The sequence below is a fragment of the Mus caroli genome, unplaced genomic scaffold (genome assembly GCF_978045245.1).
Source record: "Mus caroli unplaced genomic scaffold, Mus_caroli_1 scaffold_7, whole genome shotgun sequence".
In the NCBI taxonomy this organism is placed as follows: domain Eukaryota; kingdom Metazoa; phylum Chordata; class Mammalia; order Rodentia; family Muridae; genus Mus; species Mus caroli.
The window spans coordinates 81,350,348-81,369,191 of record NW_028227262.1 but is presented as its reverse complement, the minus strand read 5'-3'; the positions used below and the strand labels follow the sequence as shown (position 1 = coordinate 81,369,191).

Here is an 18,844-nt window from a genome sequence, read left to right as displayed (position 1 = left end):
GAGAACACTTTCGTGAGCAGAAGACGCCCTCACGTTTTCCTGTTTTCAGAGGTATCTAAAGACCGAGAGTTTAAGGGTGACAAGAGCAGGTGGCAGAACTCCGCCCCGTACTCGCTTCCCCACCTTCGGCGAGCACGCCGCACACTTTCCTTGAGATCCCGCCTCTCAGGCGCGCGCGAAGAGTTGCTTCGCGGTGCACGCTGGGAGTTGTAGTTCAGGAGTAGACAGCCACCCCGGGCTGAGCAGGTGTGGCCTACAGGCCCCATAGTGCCGTGCGGCGCAGGCCGCTCCCGGATGTGTGCCTGGCGCCGGAAGAGAAGGCGGCCCCCCTCTCTCGGCCCGGCCATCTTGTGGGAAGAGCTGAAGCAGGCGCTTTTGGCTCGGCGCGGTCCGCTGCAATCCGTGGAGGAACGCGCCGCCGAGCCACCATCATGCCTGGGCACCTACAGGAAGGCTTCGGCTGCGTGGTCACCAACCGATTCGACCAGCTATTTGACGACGAATCGGACCCTTTCGAGGTACTGAAGGCAGCAGAGAACAAGAAAAAAGAAGCCGGCGGGGGCGGCGTTGGGGGCCCCGGGGCCAAGAGCGCGGCTCAGGCCGCGGCCCAGACCAACTCCAACGCGGCGGGCAAACAGTTGCGTAAAGAGTCCCAGAAAGACCGCAAGAACCCGCTGCCCCCCAACGTCGGCGTGGCCGACAAAAAGGAGGAGACGCAGCCGCCGGTGGCGCTTAAGAAAGAAGGTAAAGCCGGGCGAGGCGGTGGGGAGCCCGGGCTGGCGGGCTGGACGGGGGCGTGCGCCGCCGCTTGCTCGTGCAGGCGGCAGGGCCGTAGAGCCCTCTGAGCCCCTTCACGGTGCGGGGAACGTGGCTGGTCCCAAGTCCACGCCGCTCTCTCGGTCGCTTGCTCGCTCGCAGGCTCGGCGGGAGCCTTCCTTCCCGCCACGGGCGGACGGAGCGTGCTCCGAGAGGGCGGCCCGGGCGTTCCCGCCGATTCCTGCCGGGCGCTCGCCTCCTGGCTCAAGGCGCCCGGGAAGCAGCGCGGGCATTGCTTCCTGCCCGGCGGGCTCCTGGCTGCCGCTGCCTGCTGTGGGCTCCTGCCCTGCCATCTTGTCCCACAATGGCGCGGACCCTCAAGGAAAGGCCCGGGCTCAGAGTTTCCACTTGGGCTGTGTCTCGGTTTGGGGTCACACTGTTGAGTGGAGGGAGGAGTTGCTGTTTGGGTCCCACGTGTGTGTTTTGTGTTGTGCCCTTTCGTTCTTATGTTAGAAGTTCCTGTAACTTACTGGCGTGAACTAAAGTGTTGGAGAGGAGAAGACTTTGGCCCCACTCATTTTAGAGGGAGTTCTGAATAAAAAACTGGTCATTAGCGGAACCCATCTCATGTCTCGATCCCTTCTTCCAGCTAACTCCCTGGAGCCCCCAGGTCATAGGGCTTTGCTTGCTTTGGGCCTCGTGGGCGAAATGAGTGCCCAGCCTGTCAGGTCCGGGCAGCAGAACTTAGGCTGCAGCTTTTCCTCCGCACGTGCGTAAAGCGTGGTCGGGTCTTCATTGGCGGCTAATGGTCTCTTCCAGGGCACTAGAAGTTTCAGAGTTGTTTTGATTTTAGCCTTCTTCTCCACTACTGGCTTATTGTGGATGAAAAGGCAAAGCAATTAGGGGCTAAAAAAGTGAAAAATCAATAGCGAGTACATATAGAATAACCCGTGAATCTTTAAAATTGCTATTATGTTAAAGTGCCTCTTAATGCCACGTGCTCATGAAAGGAATTGTTTCTCATTAGATTGTGTTAGGTTTGAAGTTATTTTGGGGGTGGTGGTGTCTTTCAATGAAGGCTTAGAGTAAAACATCCAGTTCCTAGTAGATTTATAAAAGGGAAGAATTCTATTAATATATTTGGAAGCATAGTCTGGAGTGTTAGAAAACATCACTTGGGCAGAAGTACTGAGCCGATTAAGCTTCTTGACATTACATAGTTGAATAAGACATTTAATTTCTGTATTAGGGACACTGGATAGTGTTATTTAAACTACTAAAATTTACCTCTTTTATGACTTTAATTCACAGAAGTACATGAATAAGTTGAGTAAATAAAACACATCAGGTAGATGAACTCAAAAAATGGTCAAAACATGAAGCATGATTTAAAATTATTCAATTTTCCTCACAAAGCCAATTTATGATCTTGCCTGTATACTAGCATTATAAGTCATCAATGTAGGACATTTTTAATTATAGCCAGGATTACGTTTGTCATTTACTTCAGGAAACTTTTTCACAATAGTAGTCAACCTTTTTCTTAGTTACTTCGAAGTGTTCCGTGGGTTGTACTGGGTATTGAACTTAGAACCTTGTCCTTGCTAAGGGAAAATGTTGCATTCCACATTTCAAACCCTTAGATCCCTCTTAAAAACCAGAGTTGCTTTTAAATAAGGTTAAATATACATAAGGGGAAATTCTGAATAAAAATGCCAGTTAGTGCTGTGTGGTGGTGGTTGGTAGACTTGTAAACGAAGTACCTATCTGTAAGTGGAAACAATTGTTAACCTATGGTGTATCCTGTGTCTCGGGAACACAATGCTGGAATGTAATGTTTTTCTACATAAATTTTGATGCACTTGTCTATTTGAAGAACGTGAACTGGCAAAATGTCATTAAAAGTAGACCAGGTTTTTTGTGTTTAGCAAAAAAAAAAAAAAAGAAAGACAACTCTGGATATTAGTGCAGTTAAGAACTCCAGTGTCTGGTAAGTACAGTAAAAAGAACCTTGTATGCTTTTTTAGAAAATCATTTTTCAGTAGATGAATTTATATTTTGTGGTAATAGTGGCCGAACCCAGCATTTTGCAAACTAAGCGAAAGTAGCTCTCACTGAGCCACACTCCCAACCACTTGATGAGTTTAGTAAGTTTTTTTCTGATTATGTAGGCCTCATACTGAATATTGGGTGGGGAAGCAAGCCATTGTTCCTTGGGTGTGTTTAGCTTGGTTATCATTACAAGTTCTGAGCTGGTTCTATAGCTCCACCCCAATACACTATACCTCTGATGAAATTTATGTAAATGCCACGGTATAAGGGCTACATTTAAGGCTTGCCCTGAGAATTTACAGAGACTGAGCTTAAATATTAAGGGATTTCACCTTTACTGTATGACTATAGTTAAAGATATCTGAACAAATGAATATATCCTGATGGTGTTCCATTTTCTTAGAATTAGTCACATGTTTAAATATTTTGCAAAAACAATTTCTCAGCTGATTTTGTTTTTTTGACTATCAACACCTATGGCTTAGAAATTATGCTCAGAAATGTTAGGCATGCATTTAACTATCAACTTGTCCTTTTAGACTACCAATAATTCAATTTAAATTGGTTATTTTTTGTGAGTTTCGAAAGTTATCAGGAGAAATAAAGGCAGGAAAACTATTTAATGCTTTAAATACCACTTAGTGCCATAAGTTTTCTATTTTCCTTTTTTTGAGAGGGTTCTGTGACAGAATTCAGGGCTGTGCATGTTACTGACACCCTGGTAATGGGCTACATTTGCAGCCCCCTGAGCATGTAATTGCTAAAAGAAGGTCTTATAGTGTCTGATTTGTGAAGATGCTTTGAAAACAAATACTTGTAAGAGCAGACCTAGAAAAAGGCTTTCTATCCATACTAATAATGAAGTACTTCCTACTGGTTACATGATTATACTAAAAGGATAAATTTGGGAATGTGTATAGAGATATGTGTACACATACTTGGACTTTGAATGTTTTGGGTCTGAGGAAGGTGTTTTTTTTTTTTTTTTTTTTTTTTCCTGATTAAATAGCTTTGATTGTTTGGATTGAGTTGGCACATGGTCTCTTTGTAATCCAGATTGGCCTTGAGTTTGCAAACCTGCCTTGCCCAGTGCAGTGTTAGTGTTGTAGGACTGTCTAGTTCAAATAGCCGTCTTAAAGTTGTTTCTAGAATAAGTGCCTTTTGTTTTCCTTTCAGAATTACAATTTTATAGGATCAAGACTTCACTATTGGCTCATCCAGATTATATAGAATGATACAGGGTGAATTTCATTCTTCTGAGGGGCATATTTAGTGAATATCCAGTGCTTTCTTATTTATGAATGACTGTTGGTATTGGCTTTGGTGTCTTAAAAGCCAAAAATATATCCCTTGATTGAACTATCTGTAAGTTTAGAATTTTGTAGTAAGACTGACCTGGAATGGTACCTAGTGATTTCTGTGCCAGTTGTAGAATGCTTGTAGATGAAGTTTGAGATATTTACTGTTGAATAAGAATGTTTTACTTTGTTAAATATATATGGATGATGCCTATCAGATTTAATAATTTAGGCTAAACTTTGTGTATTATAAAAATGATTTGCTTATGTTGGTTATTTGTTATAAGGAATAAGGCGAGTTGGAAGAAGACCTGATCAACAACTTCAGGGTGATGGGAAAATAATTGATAGGAGAGTAGAAAGGCGACCACCCCGTGAGAGAAGATTTGAAAAGCCACTTGAAGAAAAAGGTGAAGGAGGTGAATTTTCAGTTGATAGGTAAGTATTAAATAAGGTTTTATTGCTTTGTCATCTTATAGTTAGAGCTTAACATAAAACTATAAGTTGGACAGAGTAGGTGGAGTGATTACTTTGTGTATTTCAGGAAATGTAAATATATGTTATATTTACATTTTTGATAACATGTTTTAAGTTAGCTATCTTAATAGTAATTTAATTAAGTCAGTGCCCAGTTTCTTTTCCTTCCTCTGGGTTTAAAAGGACAGTGGTATTGGTTCTCCCTCATGTCACATGCAGTCTCCATGCGATGATTGTAATTTTTGTGTGTATAGGTAGGTGAGTAGCATATGACATGCCAATGAGGCAGTAAGTGAATGTGGTCTAACCTGCAATGCTTTAAAGACTACCAAAGCAGTTTTTAATTCTCCCATATATGAGTAGAAAAACTTGGAATTTTCTACACCAGATATTTAGTTGTTGGGTTATGAGCCAGTACACATATTCTGTATTTTTGAGCTTGGAGTGGATTTTCCCAGTTTCTGGAAACATTAGAAATAAACTTTTTAATTTGTTTGTAGACCGATTATTGAACGGCCTATCCGAGGCCGAGGTGGTCTTGGAAGGGGTCGAGGAGGCCGTGGACGTGGAATGGGCCGAGGCGATGGATTTGATTCTCGTGGCAAGCGTGAATTTGATAGGCATAGTGGAAGTGATAGATCGTAAGTCTTATATTGATTGTTGCATGTATGAGATTTAAATGTGTTTACTTAATAAAAACAAAATTTGAATTTCTAGAACTAAAGAGTATAATGTTAACTCAGTTTTGTTAGTTCTTTTTCACATTACAGTGGCCTGAAGCATGAGGACAAACGCGGAGGTAGCGGATCTCACAACTGGGGAACTGTCAAAGATGAATTAACGTTGGTATTCTGATTTTTTTTTTTAAAGTTAAATAATTTCAGTGAAACCAAAACTGCTAACTTACTAGTAGATTATCAGTAACTTAAATTTTGTTCCTAAAGGAAGAGTGGATGTATATTAATGGTATATAATGGAAGGATTAGTATATAATGGAAGTATATTAATAGTTTTATTTTGATAATGGATGTGTATACAGTCCTGAAGTCCTGTGATGAGGATGCTGGGAATATTATGACTAATAGTTCTAACTGTAGCTATTGTAGTCTTGTCCTTACAGAGTTGATAAGCCCTCTTCCTCTGTTTTTGTTTTTGTTTTTTGGCGATGGGTTTTCTGTAGTTGAGGCTAGCCTTGTACTTGCTATGTAATTTACAGCCCTCTCCTGTGTCTGACTTAGAAAGCTTTTTTTTTAAAGTGTGTAAGCTAATTTAATAAATTTGTTTTCTCAGAGGTCTACTGGAGAGTAAAATTAGTAGAAATTAGTAAATATATAAAAAATGTAAAAGTTTTTACTTTGGTATGAAGGAATTTTGGCTACATGTAAATGGACCTAGATGCCTTTCTTCTTTCTTTCCTTAGAGAGTCACCCAAATACATTCAGAAACAAATATCTTATAATTGCAGTGATTTGGATCAATCAAATGTGACTGAGGAAACACCTGAAGGTGAAGAGCACCCTGTGGCAGATACTGAAAATAAGTAAGTGGGTTTGTGTGAGGAAATATTACTCTTAACATGGAACTCTGTCTGGGTGTTTACCTGTAAGGTAACTGTAATTTAATGCAGTTATTTGGTCGTACCAGCATACAATGAGACTTTGTTGATTTGAGACATTGTCTTGTGTAGTTTGGGTTGGTCTGGAATTCAGGATTCTCCTGTCTCACTTGTTAGTACTGGGATGGGGGAAGTGTACTACCACACTGTTGGCTGGATAATTGTACTGTTTTCCCACACCTTAGAAAGGTGTATGTATTTTGAAAGAATGTATGTATTTTTAGTAAAGCCTTTTAGAGCGAATCATAAAAAATGATCTGTAACTACTCAAGGATGAAGGAAAAGGAACAAAGTACTTTGAATTTGAACTTACATGATAGGATCTAGTGATAGTGTTCTACACGGAATAGGTAAGATTATTAAAAACTGAACCAAGTATTGGTTTTGGTATTGGAGAGTTTAGTCATAGTTCAAAGTAATCTCACCATTTTCAGTTGTAAAATAAAACTAGGCAACTTGAAAAGACTTGGTAAATTAGGTCCAATTCTTTAAGTTTCTTCTATTAATGTGAATTTTGAGCAGCAAATTATTATTTGAAACCATGAAAAGCAGTGATGAGAATGTTTTAGCTCATTGACAAATATTCTTTTAAAATTTCATGTGTATGGGTGTTTGCCTGCACATGTGTGTTAAGTGCACTGCATTCATGCGTGCAGTGTCTACAGAGGCTAGAGGAGGAGGGTGTTGTATCCCCTGGACTATTCCAGTGCTATAGTAAATAATGGGATATTGGTTGTATTTTTTGGCATACTGATTTTATTTTCCTTGGATTTGTTGTGGAACTCAATTTCCTGGGTTATGACATGAGCATTGTTGTCTTGACATGAGTAGCTGCTGCTAAACATTGGTTCTAGTGGAGCTTGCCAGGTGGTCTAAGGACCCCCTACCCTCTGAATATGTGTAAACCATTAATGATTGCTAAAGTGTAGGTAGAAAGCTCTTTTTTTCTTGGTGTTATCTGTTTCCTGTGTTACTGTAAATAAAGCCATACTCCTGTAAATAACTAGTGAAACTCATTGGTCTACCAGGCAACTAGAATAATTTCCCTTTGTGTGTTTGATTGGAGTAAACGCATGTTTTTCATGTCTTCCCAGGAAAAGTGAAGTTCAGCACAATATATTTTAAATGGTGAAATAGTCGGGTCTGTTTCCAGGCTTTTATTCTTTGACGGTCTTTGCTTTCCATTGTGGTTGTATGGATGTACATTTGTGATATGCTTTGAGGGTATTTCCTATGAACCCCCACCAACATTTTTTTCTCTGTTAATAGCCATTTAGGACTAGAATGAAATTATACTGTGGTTTTGATGTTTTGTTTTTACAGTCAGGGTCTCTTGTAACACTGACTTACCTTGAACTATGTGACGAAGGATTATTTTGCTTATTTATGTATGATCCTTTCCAAGTGCAGGGATTCTAGGTGTGCCATGTTATGTCTAGCTTGCATTTCCAGGACTCTCCATCCCTCCTAGGTATACACTGCCTTCTGAGTTACATCCCAGCCTCATTGTCCCCCCCCCCCCCCCACACACACACTGTTAATTACTGATGTTGAAACTTTTTCATATACTTTGTAGCCGTTTGTATTTCTTTTGAAAGGAAAAAAAGCTTTTTCATTCCTTTTTTTCTGGACAGAGTTTCTCTGTGTAACAGCTCTCTCTGGCTGCCCTAGAACTTACTTTGTAGACCAGACTGGCTGGTCTTGAACTCAAAGAGATACGCTTACCAGGTTCTGACCCCTTCATTTACCCATTTTCATTTTTGTTGTTATTGTTGAACTATTTGAATTTCTTACATACTTTATATTAGTCAATTGTTGATGAATATGTTATGTATTTTCTTCTATCTGTGCACAATTGGTTTTTAGTTTGATGAAATCCCATTGGTCGGATTTTGCTTTTATTTCCTTGCCTTTTGGGGTCTTTGGCCAGACCTGGCCAGAACCCTGAGGTGTTCTTGCCATTTGAACTTTGTTGATATTTTTTGTTATTTTTAATTTTATGTGTATAGATGTTTTATGTGAATATATATACAAGACATGCATGCAGTACCCTGAGGAGGTCATTAGATCTGGGCCTCGAGTTGTAGATGATTGCAAGTATGTATATGTAGGTACTGATGTTCAAATCTGGGTTCTCGGGAAAGGTGGCTCTTAATTACTGAACCATTTCTTAAGTCCTGTTTGGTTTTTCAAAGAGGGTCTCACAATTTTGTAATGCTGGCCTAGAACTCAATATGTAGCCTAGGCTGGCTTCAGTTTACAAGATCTGCTTGCCTCTGTCTCTAGAGCTGGGATTGAACATGTGCCACCACTCTCGATTTCAATCCATTTATTTAAAATTTTTAGCTGTTAAAGAATTGGTTTTCCGTATAGAGCATAGGAGAAAGCCGATGTTTCCTATTATCATTTATTGAAGATTGTCATTTTCCACTGTGTATGTTCTTGGAATATTATGTAAAAAAATCAATTGGCTGTAATTACATGGATTCACTTTTAGGTTTTCTATTTTGTTACTTGGAACTGTGTTGGGTCTGGACAGTGATTCCCTATAGGACAGTGATTCTCAGGCCACATTAGATCAGAGAAAGGAGTTCTTACCAAGTTTCCTTTTTCCCAAAAGAGTAGCTCTGGTAGCTGGGCATGATGACATAAGCTACCCATAATTATAGCACTTCAGGCGCGAATGCAAGATGATCAGGAATTCAAGACCAGCCTAGCTACATTGCAAGGTTGAGACCCTCTGAAGCTACATGAGAAAAAGGACTAGAATATAAAGTACTATTTTGATGAGAAACTCTTAATGATGAGAGAAGCATTGTATTTTGTGAGCTTGTTGAAATAGGCATATCACTGGAATATATACGAAAGTAAATGGAAAAAGATGGCCTTTACATTGAGAATTTTTATTACGTTAGTTGATGGTGGCGTGTAGCTTCAATTCCAGTACTTGGGAGGAAGAGACAGGTGGATCTCTGAGTTTGAGGTGAGCCTGATGTACAGAGAGAGTTCAGGACAGCCAGTGCTACACAGATAAACCCTATCTTGAAAAACAAAACAAGGCCTGGCAGTGGTGGCACATGCCTTTATTTAACCCCAGCACTTGGGAGGCAGAGGCAGGCAGATTTCTTTTTTCGAGGCCAGCCTGATCTACAGAGTTGAGTTCCAGGTCAGCCAGGGCTACACAGAGAAACCCTGTCTCAAAAACCAAACCAACCAACCAAACAAACAAAAAAACCAAAAGAACCCAAAATAAAACAACAAAAGAATTTATATGTGAAATGTGGTTTACTTTGGAGGGGTAAGCATAATAGGGATTAATGGTACCCCACAATACTCAGCACATACTTTTTCTTTATTAAACAAAATTGAGTCACTTTCAGAGTGATTCTCAAAGACTGTTTCTCAGAAGAAAATTACATATTCATGGAATATTAAAAAGATTTCTCTGGTCAGGACTCAGGAGCAGTTGAAGTAATTATTTCTAATGAAGATGATGGTCACCATGATAGAGTAGTCTAGTCTTAGTATAGGGAAGCCGAATGTAAGGATATTTGAAGGATAAGTTTAAGAAGCAAAACTTCCAGTAGTTTTTAAGGTACAATTACTGTCAGAGTTGGTGAATTATTAGGACAATTCCAGGGCTTTATTTCTATTTGGCTTTATAACCATTTGGAAAATGATTTGATAGATTTTATTCAACTTCCTGTCAAGATTGAATGCAAATTTACTCAGGGAAGTTATAAGATAGAATCTGTCCAAATATAAAGAACTACATAAAGATATTTTAGCAATGATGCTACACTAAATCACTTGCTATCTTTGGAAGGAAGCAGAGCTTCCCAAAATAGCAAATGATTTGTTTGGTGACATTTGGAATTAGACTTAGATATTGGATCCTTAGGCCTGTACTTTATGTAGAAAGGGGAATAGATAATTAAAATAGTTAAAACCTAGGGATTATATTGGGAAATAACTATTTTACTCTTTGCTTGAGTGCTAAAGTAGGAGAGCATTAGATATGGTTTCCTTTATGAAATACAAACGATGGGGTGGAGTTGGTTCAGTCAGTAAGTAAAGCACCTGCTACTTGAGCTTCAGTCATGGGTGCACATCTGACCAACCTTACTCCTTTTAGTGAGGATGGGAAGATCTTCTTGGCATGCCTCTACGTGAACATGCATGTATGAACACCTGTGTGCACCGCATACACTGTTTTAAGAGAAAATAGACCATGAAATTATTTATACAAGATGGTACAGTTTAAAATATAGTTTCAAAGAGATGTGTATTAATGGGTTAATAAGGCCAGTTCAGGGTAAATATTCATTTAAGAAGGCTCATGTTGGACACGATCACTGGGTTATATAGAAAGCTGTGATTCTACTTTTGATAGTCTTTTCTAGCAGATTACTAACAATTAGTTTCTTGTTATTGTAATTTGAAATACACATTTTTAAAATTTTGATTTTATATATTTGGGTGTTTTGCCTACATCTGTATATGTGTACCATTTACTTGTTTGTTGCCTGTTGAGTTCAGAAGAGGGCATTTATCTCCTGGAGCTGGAGTTAGAAGGAGTGGTGACCGGTGGAGTATGAGTGTACCAAGTCTGTCCGTGTTCTTAACTCCCCAAATAGTTTTCTAACAAATTAGTAGCTGCCATTCGACATAAAATTTAAATATTTTTTCACAGGGAGAACGAAGTTGAAGAGGTTAAGGAAGAGGGTCCAAAAGAGATGACTTTGGATGAGTGGAAAGCTATTCAAAATAAAGACCGAGCAAAAGTAGAATTTAATATCCGAAAACCAAATGAAGGTGCTGATGGACAATGGAAGAAGGGATTTGTTCTGCATAAATCAAAAAGTGAAGAGGTAAGGTTAAAATTGTTTAAATTTGTTCAGATGTGACTCGAATTACAGTTTTTGTTTTTCATATGGTTAACCTTTTCTGAGATAGGGATTTCTTTTTGTGTAGTTCTGGCTGGTTTGGAACTTGCTTTGTAGACCAATCTGGCCTTGAACTTCAGATTCATCTGCTTCCGCCTCCAAGTGCTTACGATTAAAGGCAGGTGCCTTCACTGCCTGGCTCATACTGATAGCTTTTAAGTTTTTTTTTTTTTTAAAGATTTATTTACATGAATACACTGTAGCTGTCTTTAGACACACCAGAGGATGGCATCAGATCTCCTTATAGGTGGTTGTGAGAGCCACCATGTGGTTGCTGGGAATTGAACTCAGGACCACTGTAAGAGTAGTCATTGCTCTTAAATCTGAGCCATCTCTCCAGCCCTTAAGCTTTATTTTAGTCTTATTTGATATAGGAACTTTCTCAGAAAGGAAAACATTCAGGATTGGAAAATGTTGGTATTTTTCCTAATCTAAGAAACATAGGAACTAATGTAAATTTTTGAGAAACTCATGTTGACAGCTAAGGCTGTCATGAGTCTGAAGGCTGAACATGAATCTGGCCAAACATATCTCATAAATTATTTTTCTCTAGCGGGTTTTTGTTTGTTTGTTTGTTTTCTTTCTTTATTTTTTTTTTTTCGAGATAGGGTTCCTCTGTATTGCCCTGGCTGCCCTGGAACTCACTTTGTAGACCAGGCTCGCCTGGAACTCTGAAATCCACCTGCCTCAGCCTCCCAAGTGCTGGGATTAAAGGCGGTGTGCGCCCCCACGACCGGCTCTCTAGCAGTTTTTGCTTGCCTTTTTGATACATTAATTTATTCATGTCATAAGTTGGACTGTGTCAGACATTCAGACTGTCATGCAAAGGTAAAGTTAAGGCAAAATTTAATGAGATTTTGTTTATCCACTTATTTTTTTAAAGATTTATTTATTTATTTATTTTACATAAGTACATTGTCGCTGTCTTCAGACGCACCAGAAGAGGACATCGGATTCCATTACAGGTGGTTGTGAGCCACCATGTGGTTGCTGGGAATTGAACTTAGGGCCTCTGGAACAGGAGTACAGTGCTCTTAACTGCTGAGCCATCCCTCAACCCTATTCACTTATTTTTGATTTGGGGGATTGAACACGCTAAAAGCATATTTTCTGCTATTAAATCAACCCTTAGCACTCAATTTCTTAATATGTTTTAGTTTACTAGACATATGGATGGCAGAAGCCAATATGAAAAACCTTGTTAAATAGAATTGAAGTTAAATAGTTGGTTTTAGAGAAGGTTTTAGCATGATTTTTAAGATTTACTCTATAAAGATATAAGTGGATATTGTTTGAAATGTCAAGTCTAAAAAAGTACATCTTGTTTTATTATGTTTTTTTTCCTAGTTCTTGCAGATGAAATAGTATTGTATGAGTAGAATGATATAGTCGTAAATCCTGATGGAGCTATAAAAATTATTGTAAATTAGACTGAAAGTTATTGTAGAAATTGCCATTTAATATTAACATGTTAGTATGAAAAAGCTAGTTGTGATATTAGGTTATTCATCAGTGTATTAAGATGTGTGTTCCAATTTAAAATATTTTCCTCCCAAAAACTACAGCAGTCCTACTTATGTGTGATATTTACCTTCTGCTGTTTTCAGTTAACCTTTAATCAAGTAAGGTCAAATATACTAAATAGAAAATTGTAGAACAATTTTATTGTCTGTCATTCTGAGTAGTGTGGTAAAGGCTTAGCATTTATTTTCCTCTGCTGTCTGACTGCAGGTGTGAACCATTGATTTACAACTCTATGTGTGTGCATTGTGTGAACTTGCCCATTAGAAACCTAATATAGCTCATATATAGGAATAAAGCATAGTGTAGGTTTGATCCCTCTGGTTTCAGGCATTTCCTGAATTTTACAAATATTCTACAAATATTGGGTACTGTATTATATAAAGTAAGAAAACTTGATTTTTGAAGATCATAAAATACACAATTGGTTTTAAAACATTGAAACATCCATACTTATCAGGTCACTTTGGTTAATACATTTATATTATCTTTGTAATGTGAATACTTGTTTAAATATGGGGTTACTGATTTATTTAATATTGATACTACCTATTTGACATAATCAGGTGGTTCTGAGAAGAAATGAGCTTTGGGGAATGATAAAATTATAAGCTTTTAATTGTATTCACAGAGCTGAGATAGGGGAGGATTGAAATCCTAGGTGCTCTAGAGAGACAAAAGCTGGTTTATTTGTTTGTATCATCACATTCTAGAACTCAACCTAAAAATTAAGAATGTGCTCTGAGTATCAAAAACTCCTTTGTAGTAAACCCATCCAGATTCAAATGTATTCACTGCTTCTGTGTTCTAGAAAGTTAATAAATGACACCAGTGATTTTGAAATTCCAAACATTTAGATCCACAAGCTATAAAAAGGATTTTTATTTGGTGCTGTTGTAGATTCATATGCATGATTTTCAGATTTCCTTAAAATTTATATTTGTTGATCTAGTGACATTAAATATAGTTATCATAACTAAAGGGATGGAATTTAATTTGGGTATCATACAGAAACTAGTGTAAAGAAAATGTTCATTTGTGTTTTAAAGTAATAGCAACTGTGACTTCAGGCAGCCAGAAAGGATAGTGTATACATTATCCTTCAAAAATAGATTTTATTTGTATTAAGAATAAGAACAAATCACTTTTGATTAGTGTTAAGGGAACTTTTCTGCCAAGACTTAAAACTATTTCATCTAGAATATATAAAAGCCAGGCATTGGAATATAAGTTCTTATACTCTTTTTGCTAGTTTGTGGGTTTTTTCCCCCCTTTTCAACCCCCTAACACTACATAGGAGAGCAAAAGGGATAGAGAGGAAAGGAAAGAGATCCCTGGATATATTCAGGGATTGGGAAGGGGGATTATGTTTTTAATTAAGGGTGTTGAGTTCCTTGGGATAAATTTGATCTTTGCAATCAGGTCATCTAATTTCTTTTTTCTTTGTATATAAACCCCAACCAACCAACCAATCCACCCCACCTCTTGGTGTCCTTGCATTTATATATCCTCCAAAAAGTACCCAGAATTCCAAATGTTACACAGTAGCATAAACCACAGCAGCTGCTGTGTTTGGTCTTAAAGTCCTGTACATTCAGCCTTGGGAAGGTGGTCCTAGTTTTGAAAGATTTTAAAAAACCTCAGATTACAAGTAGAATCTACATGTCTTATCATATTGGAATACCAATTTGAAGGAAGTGTTTTAAATGTTACAAATACTGCTGAAGATTCACAAGAGTGGGAACTTGTCACTTGTACTGTATGCCAGTAATCAAGGACTGGTATCGCCTGCAATTTAGAGAAATTTGTTAAAGAGAATTCATTCCTCACGATCACTTCCTGAGCCCCAAATGAACTTATTACTTGTTGAGCTAGATAGTAGATATATTCATGCACATACAGCACAGCATTCGTGATTCGTCTTTTAGGGGAGAAAGCATGTTTAAACATTTTGCACTATTGCTTTTATGTTAATTACTCAGGGGCCTTCACTTAATATTTTAGGCTCATGCTGAAGATTCAGTTATGGACCATCATTTCCGGAAGCCAGCAAATGATATAACATCTCAACTGGAGATCAATTTTGGAGACTTAGGCCGCCCAGGACGTGGTGGCAGAGGAGGACGCGGTGGGCGTGGACGTGGTGGACGTCCAAACCGTGGCAGCAGGACTGATAAGGTAATTTTAAGATGCCTTTCCGTTTTAAGCAACTTAAGACTTGTGATTACTGACTAGAAATTTTGGAGGAAGGGGCATAAACAGAACTAAAAAAAGAACTAACACACCATTTTACTGGATTTCTGGCTGGCCTGGAACTCCTTATGTAGACTAGGCTATTTTTGAACTCATATCTGCCTGCCTTTGTCTGTGGAGCCCTGGGATTAAAGCCATGTGCTACCACATTTGGCCTTTTTTTTTTCTTTTTTTTTTTTTTAAAGCACCTTAATGATTAGTGCTGCCAATAAGTTGAATTAACCATACTTTTGAATTCTTATTCCCTACCTGTCAGGGTGCTGTTACACTTTCTGCGTGCTGGTATTTATTTTTACTCTAGGTATATCCTCACTGCTGAATAAGTCCTGGTATAGAACAATTTTGGGATTGCAAAAGTTCTCCTGAGACCCTAGTCTATATTATTTAATTAAGAATGGGATTCATGCCAGGTGGTGGTGGCATATGCCCTTAATCCCAGCACTTGATAGGCAGGTCTCTGAAAGTTCAAGACCAGCCTGGTCTACAAAATAAGTTCTAGACAGCCAGGGCTGCACAGAGAAATTCGATCTTGGAAAACAACAAAAATGTGGAATTTAATGTTATTTTTGTCAATGGGTATTCTATCAGGCTGCCTCCAAACCTTTCTTGCCCTCCCAAAGCTAACTAGCTCTTTGCTACCACTATAAAACAAGTTCTTTAATGACAATTTTGAAAGATGCCCAAGGGGTTGATTTGAAATCAGAATTGTCTGTTGACAGTATTTAGGATAACCTTAGTGTCCAGTTTGAAATAAATCGTAAAATCCTGAAATCTTACTTTTATTTGGGGGGCTTTTTTGTTTCTGAAATGTGTCTCATTTTACAACCAGTCTGTCCTGGAATTTACTCTGTAGACCAGGCTGCCTCTCTGGGTTTAAAGACTTGCATCACCACACCTGGCTTAGAAAATTTTTTTTTTAAAGTAGCCTTACCTCAGTGGTTTCCAACCTTTCTAACGCTGTAAGCTTTTTCCTTATGTTGTGAGCTCCCAACTATAACATTGTTTTTCTTGCTGATTCATAACTACTTTTTGCTACTGTTGTGAATTGTGATCTGGATCCCTGATATGTAGCCACTCTAAAAAGGTCTTTACATTCGTACACAATCACAAAGGGGTTGTGACCCACAAGCTGAGAACCACCAGCCCATCTACTTCTTTGCAGGCTGCATATAGTGGTGTGGTAACAATGCAATATGTTATCAGTGGTGCTTTTTAAAGAGGAAGGTTTTATATATATATGAGGATTTTCAGTAACTTGGTTTGTTTTCCAGGCTGTAAGTAATTGGGTCCTTTTCTAACATTGAATGTGCTATTTAAATGCCCACTGATTGTTAAACCTGCTTTTATATTGATAATACTATAATGTTGCTAAGTGAAAAGTACAGTTAGTAACAAAATGAGAACCCACGTGTTGCATGGAAATCTCCTTACATGAATTCATAAGTATGCTTGGTTGTGGTACCACATAACCATAATACCAGTACTTGGACATTGGTCAGATCATGAGTTTGATGGTGGCCTGGGCTACAAGTGGCAAAATCTTGTCTGAAAGGAGTGGGAAGGAAGTGTCACTGTGGTAGAACACTTAATCTAGCAATTACAAGCCATGGGTATGATCACTAGCATGTCAAGTAAATTACAGTATTTCACTGCAGAAAGAAATTCATTGCAAATATATGTAGTTTTATTCTGGTTTATGATTTTTTTTTTAAGTAGAAGCTTTGATCTATTTTGTGTAGTGTATTAACATTATTTTTTTTTATTTTTTTTTTTTAGAATTCAGTGTCTATACTAAGTACAGACTCTAGCAGGCTATTTTCAGGATTGTGGCTAATTTTTTGTTTTTGTCTTTTTTTCCTTCCCCAGTCAAGTGCTTCTGCTCCTGATGTAGATGACCCAGAGGCATTCCCAGCTCTGGCCTAACTGGATGCCATAATACAACACTGGTTCCTTTGTGGACCCTCCTGTTAAAAGCTTTTGCATGCTTAAGGATCCCAAACAACTAAGAATTAAAAAAAAAAAAAAAAAAGGACTGTCATTCATACCATTCACACCTAAAGACTGAATTTTATCTGTTTTGAAAACGAACTTCTCTAGCTACACAGAAGTAACAAAATATGTTAGTCAGTTTTGTATTTAGAAATGTATTGGTAGCAGGGATGTTTTCATAATTTTCAGAGATTATGCATTCTTCATGAATACTTTTGTATTGCTGCTTGCAAATATGCATTTCCAAACTTGAAATATAGGTGTGAACAGTGTGTACCAGTTTAAAGCTTTCACTTCATTTGTGTTTTTTAATTAAGGATTTAGATGTTCCTTCAATTACAAGCTGGTTTTAAATATTGGACATAATACTGGTTTTAATACCTGCTTTTCATTTTCACACATGGTCAGCTGGGACATGTAAACTTCTGACTTAAAAGATTTTCTGCTGTGTGGAATACTAACCACTATGTATTTTAACTATATTTTCATCTGGAAGTTGAAAATTTCTTTTCACATCTTATGATAGCTGATATATACTAAATCTTTATACAGAAATGTCAGTACTTGAACAAATTCAAAACATTGGTTTATTAACGTTTGGCTCATGCATGGTTTATTAGGTTCCGATTATACCTGATTCACCTATATTTACTTTTAAAATGTATGGCTTCCTCATTTTAAAAGTAAAACTAAACACTGCTTTTGGAACTTGTAAACTACTTATTGTTGATAGATACAGCCTGTGTTCAGTGAAATCGTTTTGTGGGTGTGGGTTTTATCTTTCCTTGAACAAGGTGGGCAGAGTACGTTAGTTAATGCCTAATAGTTAAACTTGTATAAAATAAGAGGCTAGCCATTTGGTATTTGTGTATGAAAGCCCCCAAAATCAAAATGTGTATCCATAGTCAACAATCTTTATTTGGTTTTATAAAAACAAAAGGGCACTCATTGGTAAGTGTGTTGAGATAGAAAAGTATCTTAAGTTTTAGTATTTCAAAGCCAGCTTTAATTTGGAACAGCACCACCATCCATAAAATTCAAAACAAGTTATCTTGTTTATGAACTTCTTATATGTTATAATATGGTCTTGAGTTGTTAGTGTTACATCAGTTTTCATTTCCTCTACTAGAAAATAGGTAATTGATAAATTCTTTGAACAGAAGCATCACTGCTTATTAAAAAGTTAGATATATAGAATGATTAAAAATCCAGGTTTTCTAGGATATTTTTATTCACATTTATTGATTAAATAGGGAAGGAATTTTATTCAAAGCTTTAAAGACTAGTCACTCATCAGTTTTTTTTTAAACCTCTGTTGTAATTATAAAAATACTGGAGATCTTTTTTGCTAGTTAGGTGATTGGTTTCATGTACACATCTAAAAGCTACTATATAGTACATTTACTCAATGCATTTATTAATCTTGTTGCCAGCAAGTCTGACAGCTTGGTTTTTGTTTTTTTAATAGACTTGAGCTGGTGGCTTACATGTTCTGTACTAGTGCTGCTTGAAGTTTCACATGTTCAGACCCCTGCTTTTCAGAGGCAAGGATTAGTCCATTTAGACTTGTTGGCTCCTTTGAGATTGTAGCATATGCTCCCTTAAGTCAGTATGCTTAAACTTTAAAGTATCTTAGTTTTTGTTTTAATAGTAACATCTTTACAGATTTTTAGCAACGTGTTGTATAAAACACCTGCTCTTAGAAGCACAAGTTTTACTCACTGAGTCACTGTAACCAGAAAACATAGCAGCATTTATTTTATTGCACATTCAGAGTAAGCTGAATATGAAGGTGGTTAATTCTGTCTGATACCTGTGAATTTCCTTTCAGAATCACTTTATGTTAAGAGCTAAACGTAAACTTTTTGTTGAAAATAACAATTTATTTTCATGCTCATTTCCTAAAAGATAAAAGCAATCAAGTGGGAACCCCTTTA

At 37.8% G+C, this 18,844-nt stretch overlaps 1 protein-coding gene across 4 annotated transcripts; it reads left to right on the top strand.

Moving 5' to 3' along the window:
- Positions 1–321: 321 nt before the first annotated feature.
- Positions 322–18,844, top strand: Serbp1 (SERPINE1 mRNA binding protein 1). Of its 4 annotated transcripts, none has more exons than XM_021164558.3 (8): positions 322–744; positions 4,394–4,544; positions 5,084–5,224; positions 5,354–5,425; positions 6,049–6,123; positions 10,892–11,069; positions 14,670–14,843; positions 16,785–18,844. In XM_021164558.3, exons 1-8 carry the CDS (start codon positions 432–434, stop codon positions 16,839–16,841), a joined length of 1,161 nt encoding a protein of 386 aa, XP_021020217.1. In that variant the 5' UTR covers positions 322–431; the 3' UTR covers positions 16,842–18,844. The 4 variants fall into 4 exon arrangements, with proteins under 4 accessions (XP_021020217.1, XP_021020214.1, XP_021020216.1 ...); XM_021164555.3 differs by having other exon boundaries at positions 6,004–6,123; XM_021164557.3 differs by having other exon boundaries at positions 5,336–5,425.

Bases quoted from the DNA above. Each gene is read 5' to 3' on its own strand.
- Serbp1 (XM_021164554.3), top strand. From the start codon at position 432: ATGCCTGGGCACCTACAGGAAGGCTTCGGCTGCGTGGTCACCAACCGA. The intron at 745-4,393 runs GTAAAGCCGGGC...ATTTGTTATAAG, and splicing joins GGTGGCGCTTAAGAAAGAAG to GAATAAGGCGAGTTGGAAGA. The intron at 4,545-5,083 runs GTAAGTATTAAA...ATTTGTTTGTAG, and splicing joins GGTGAATTTTCAGTTGATAG to ACCGATTATTGAACGGCCTA.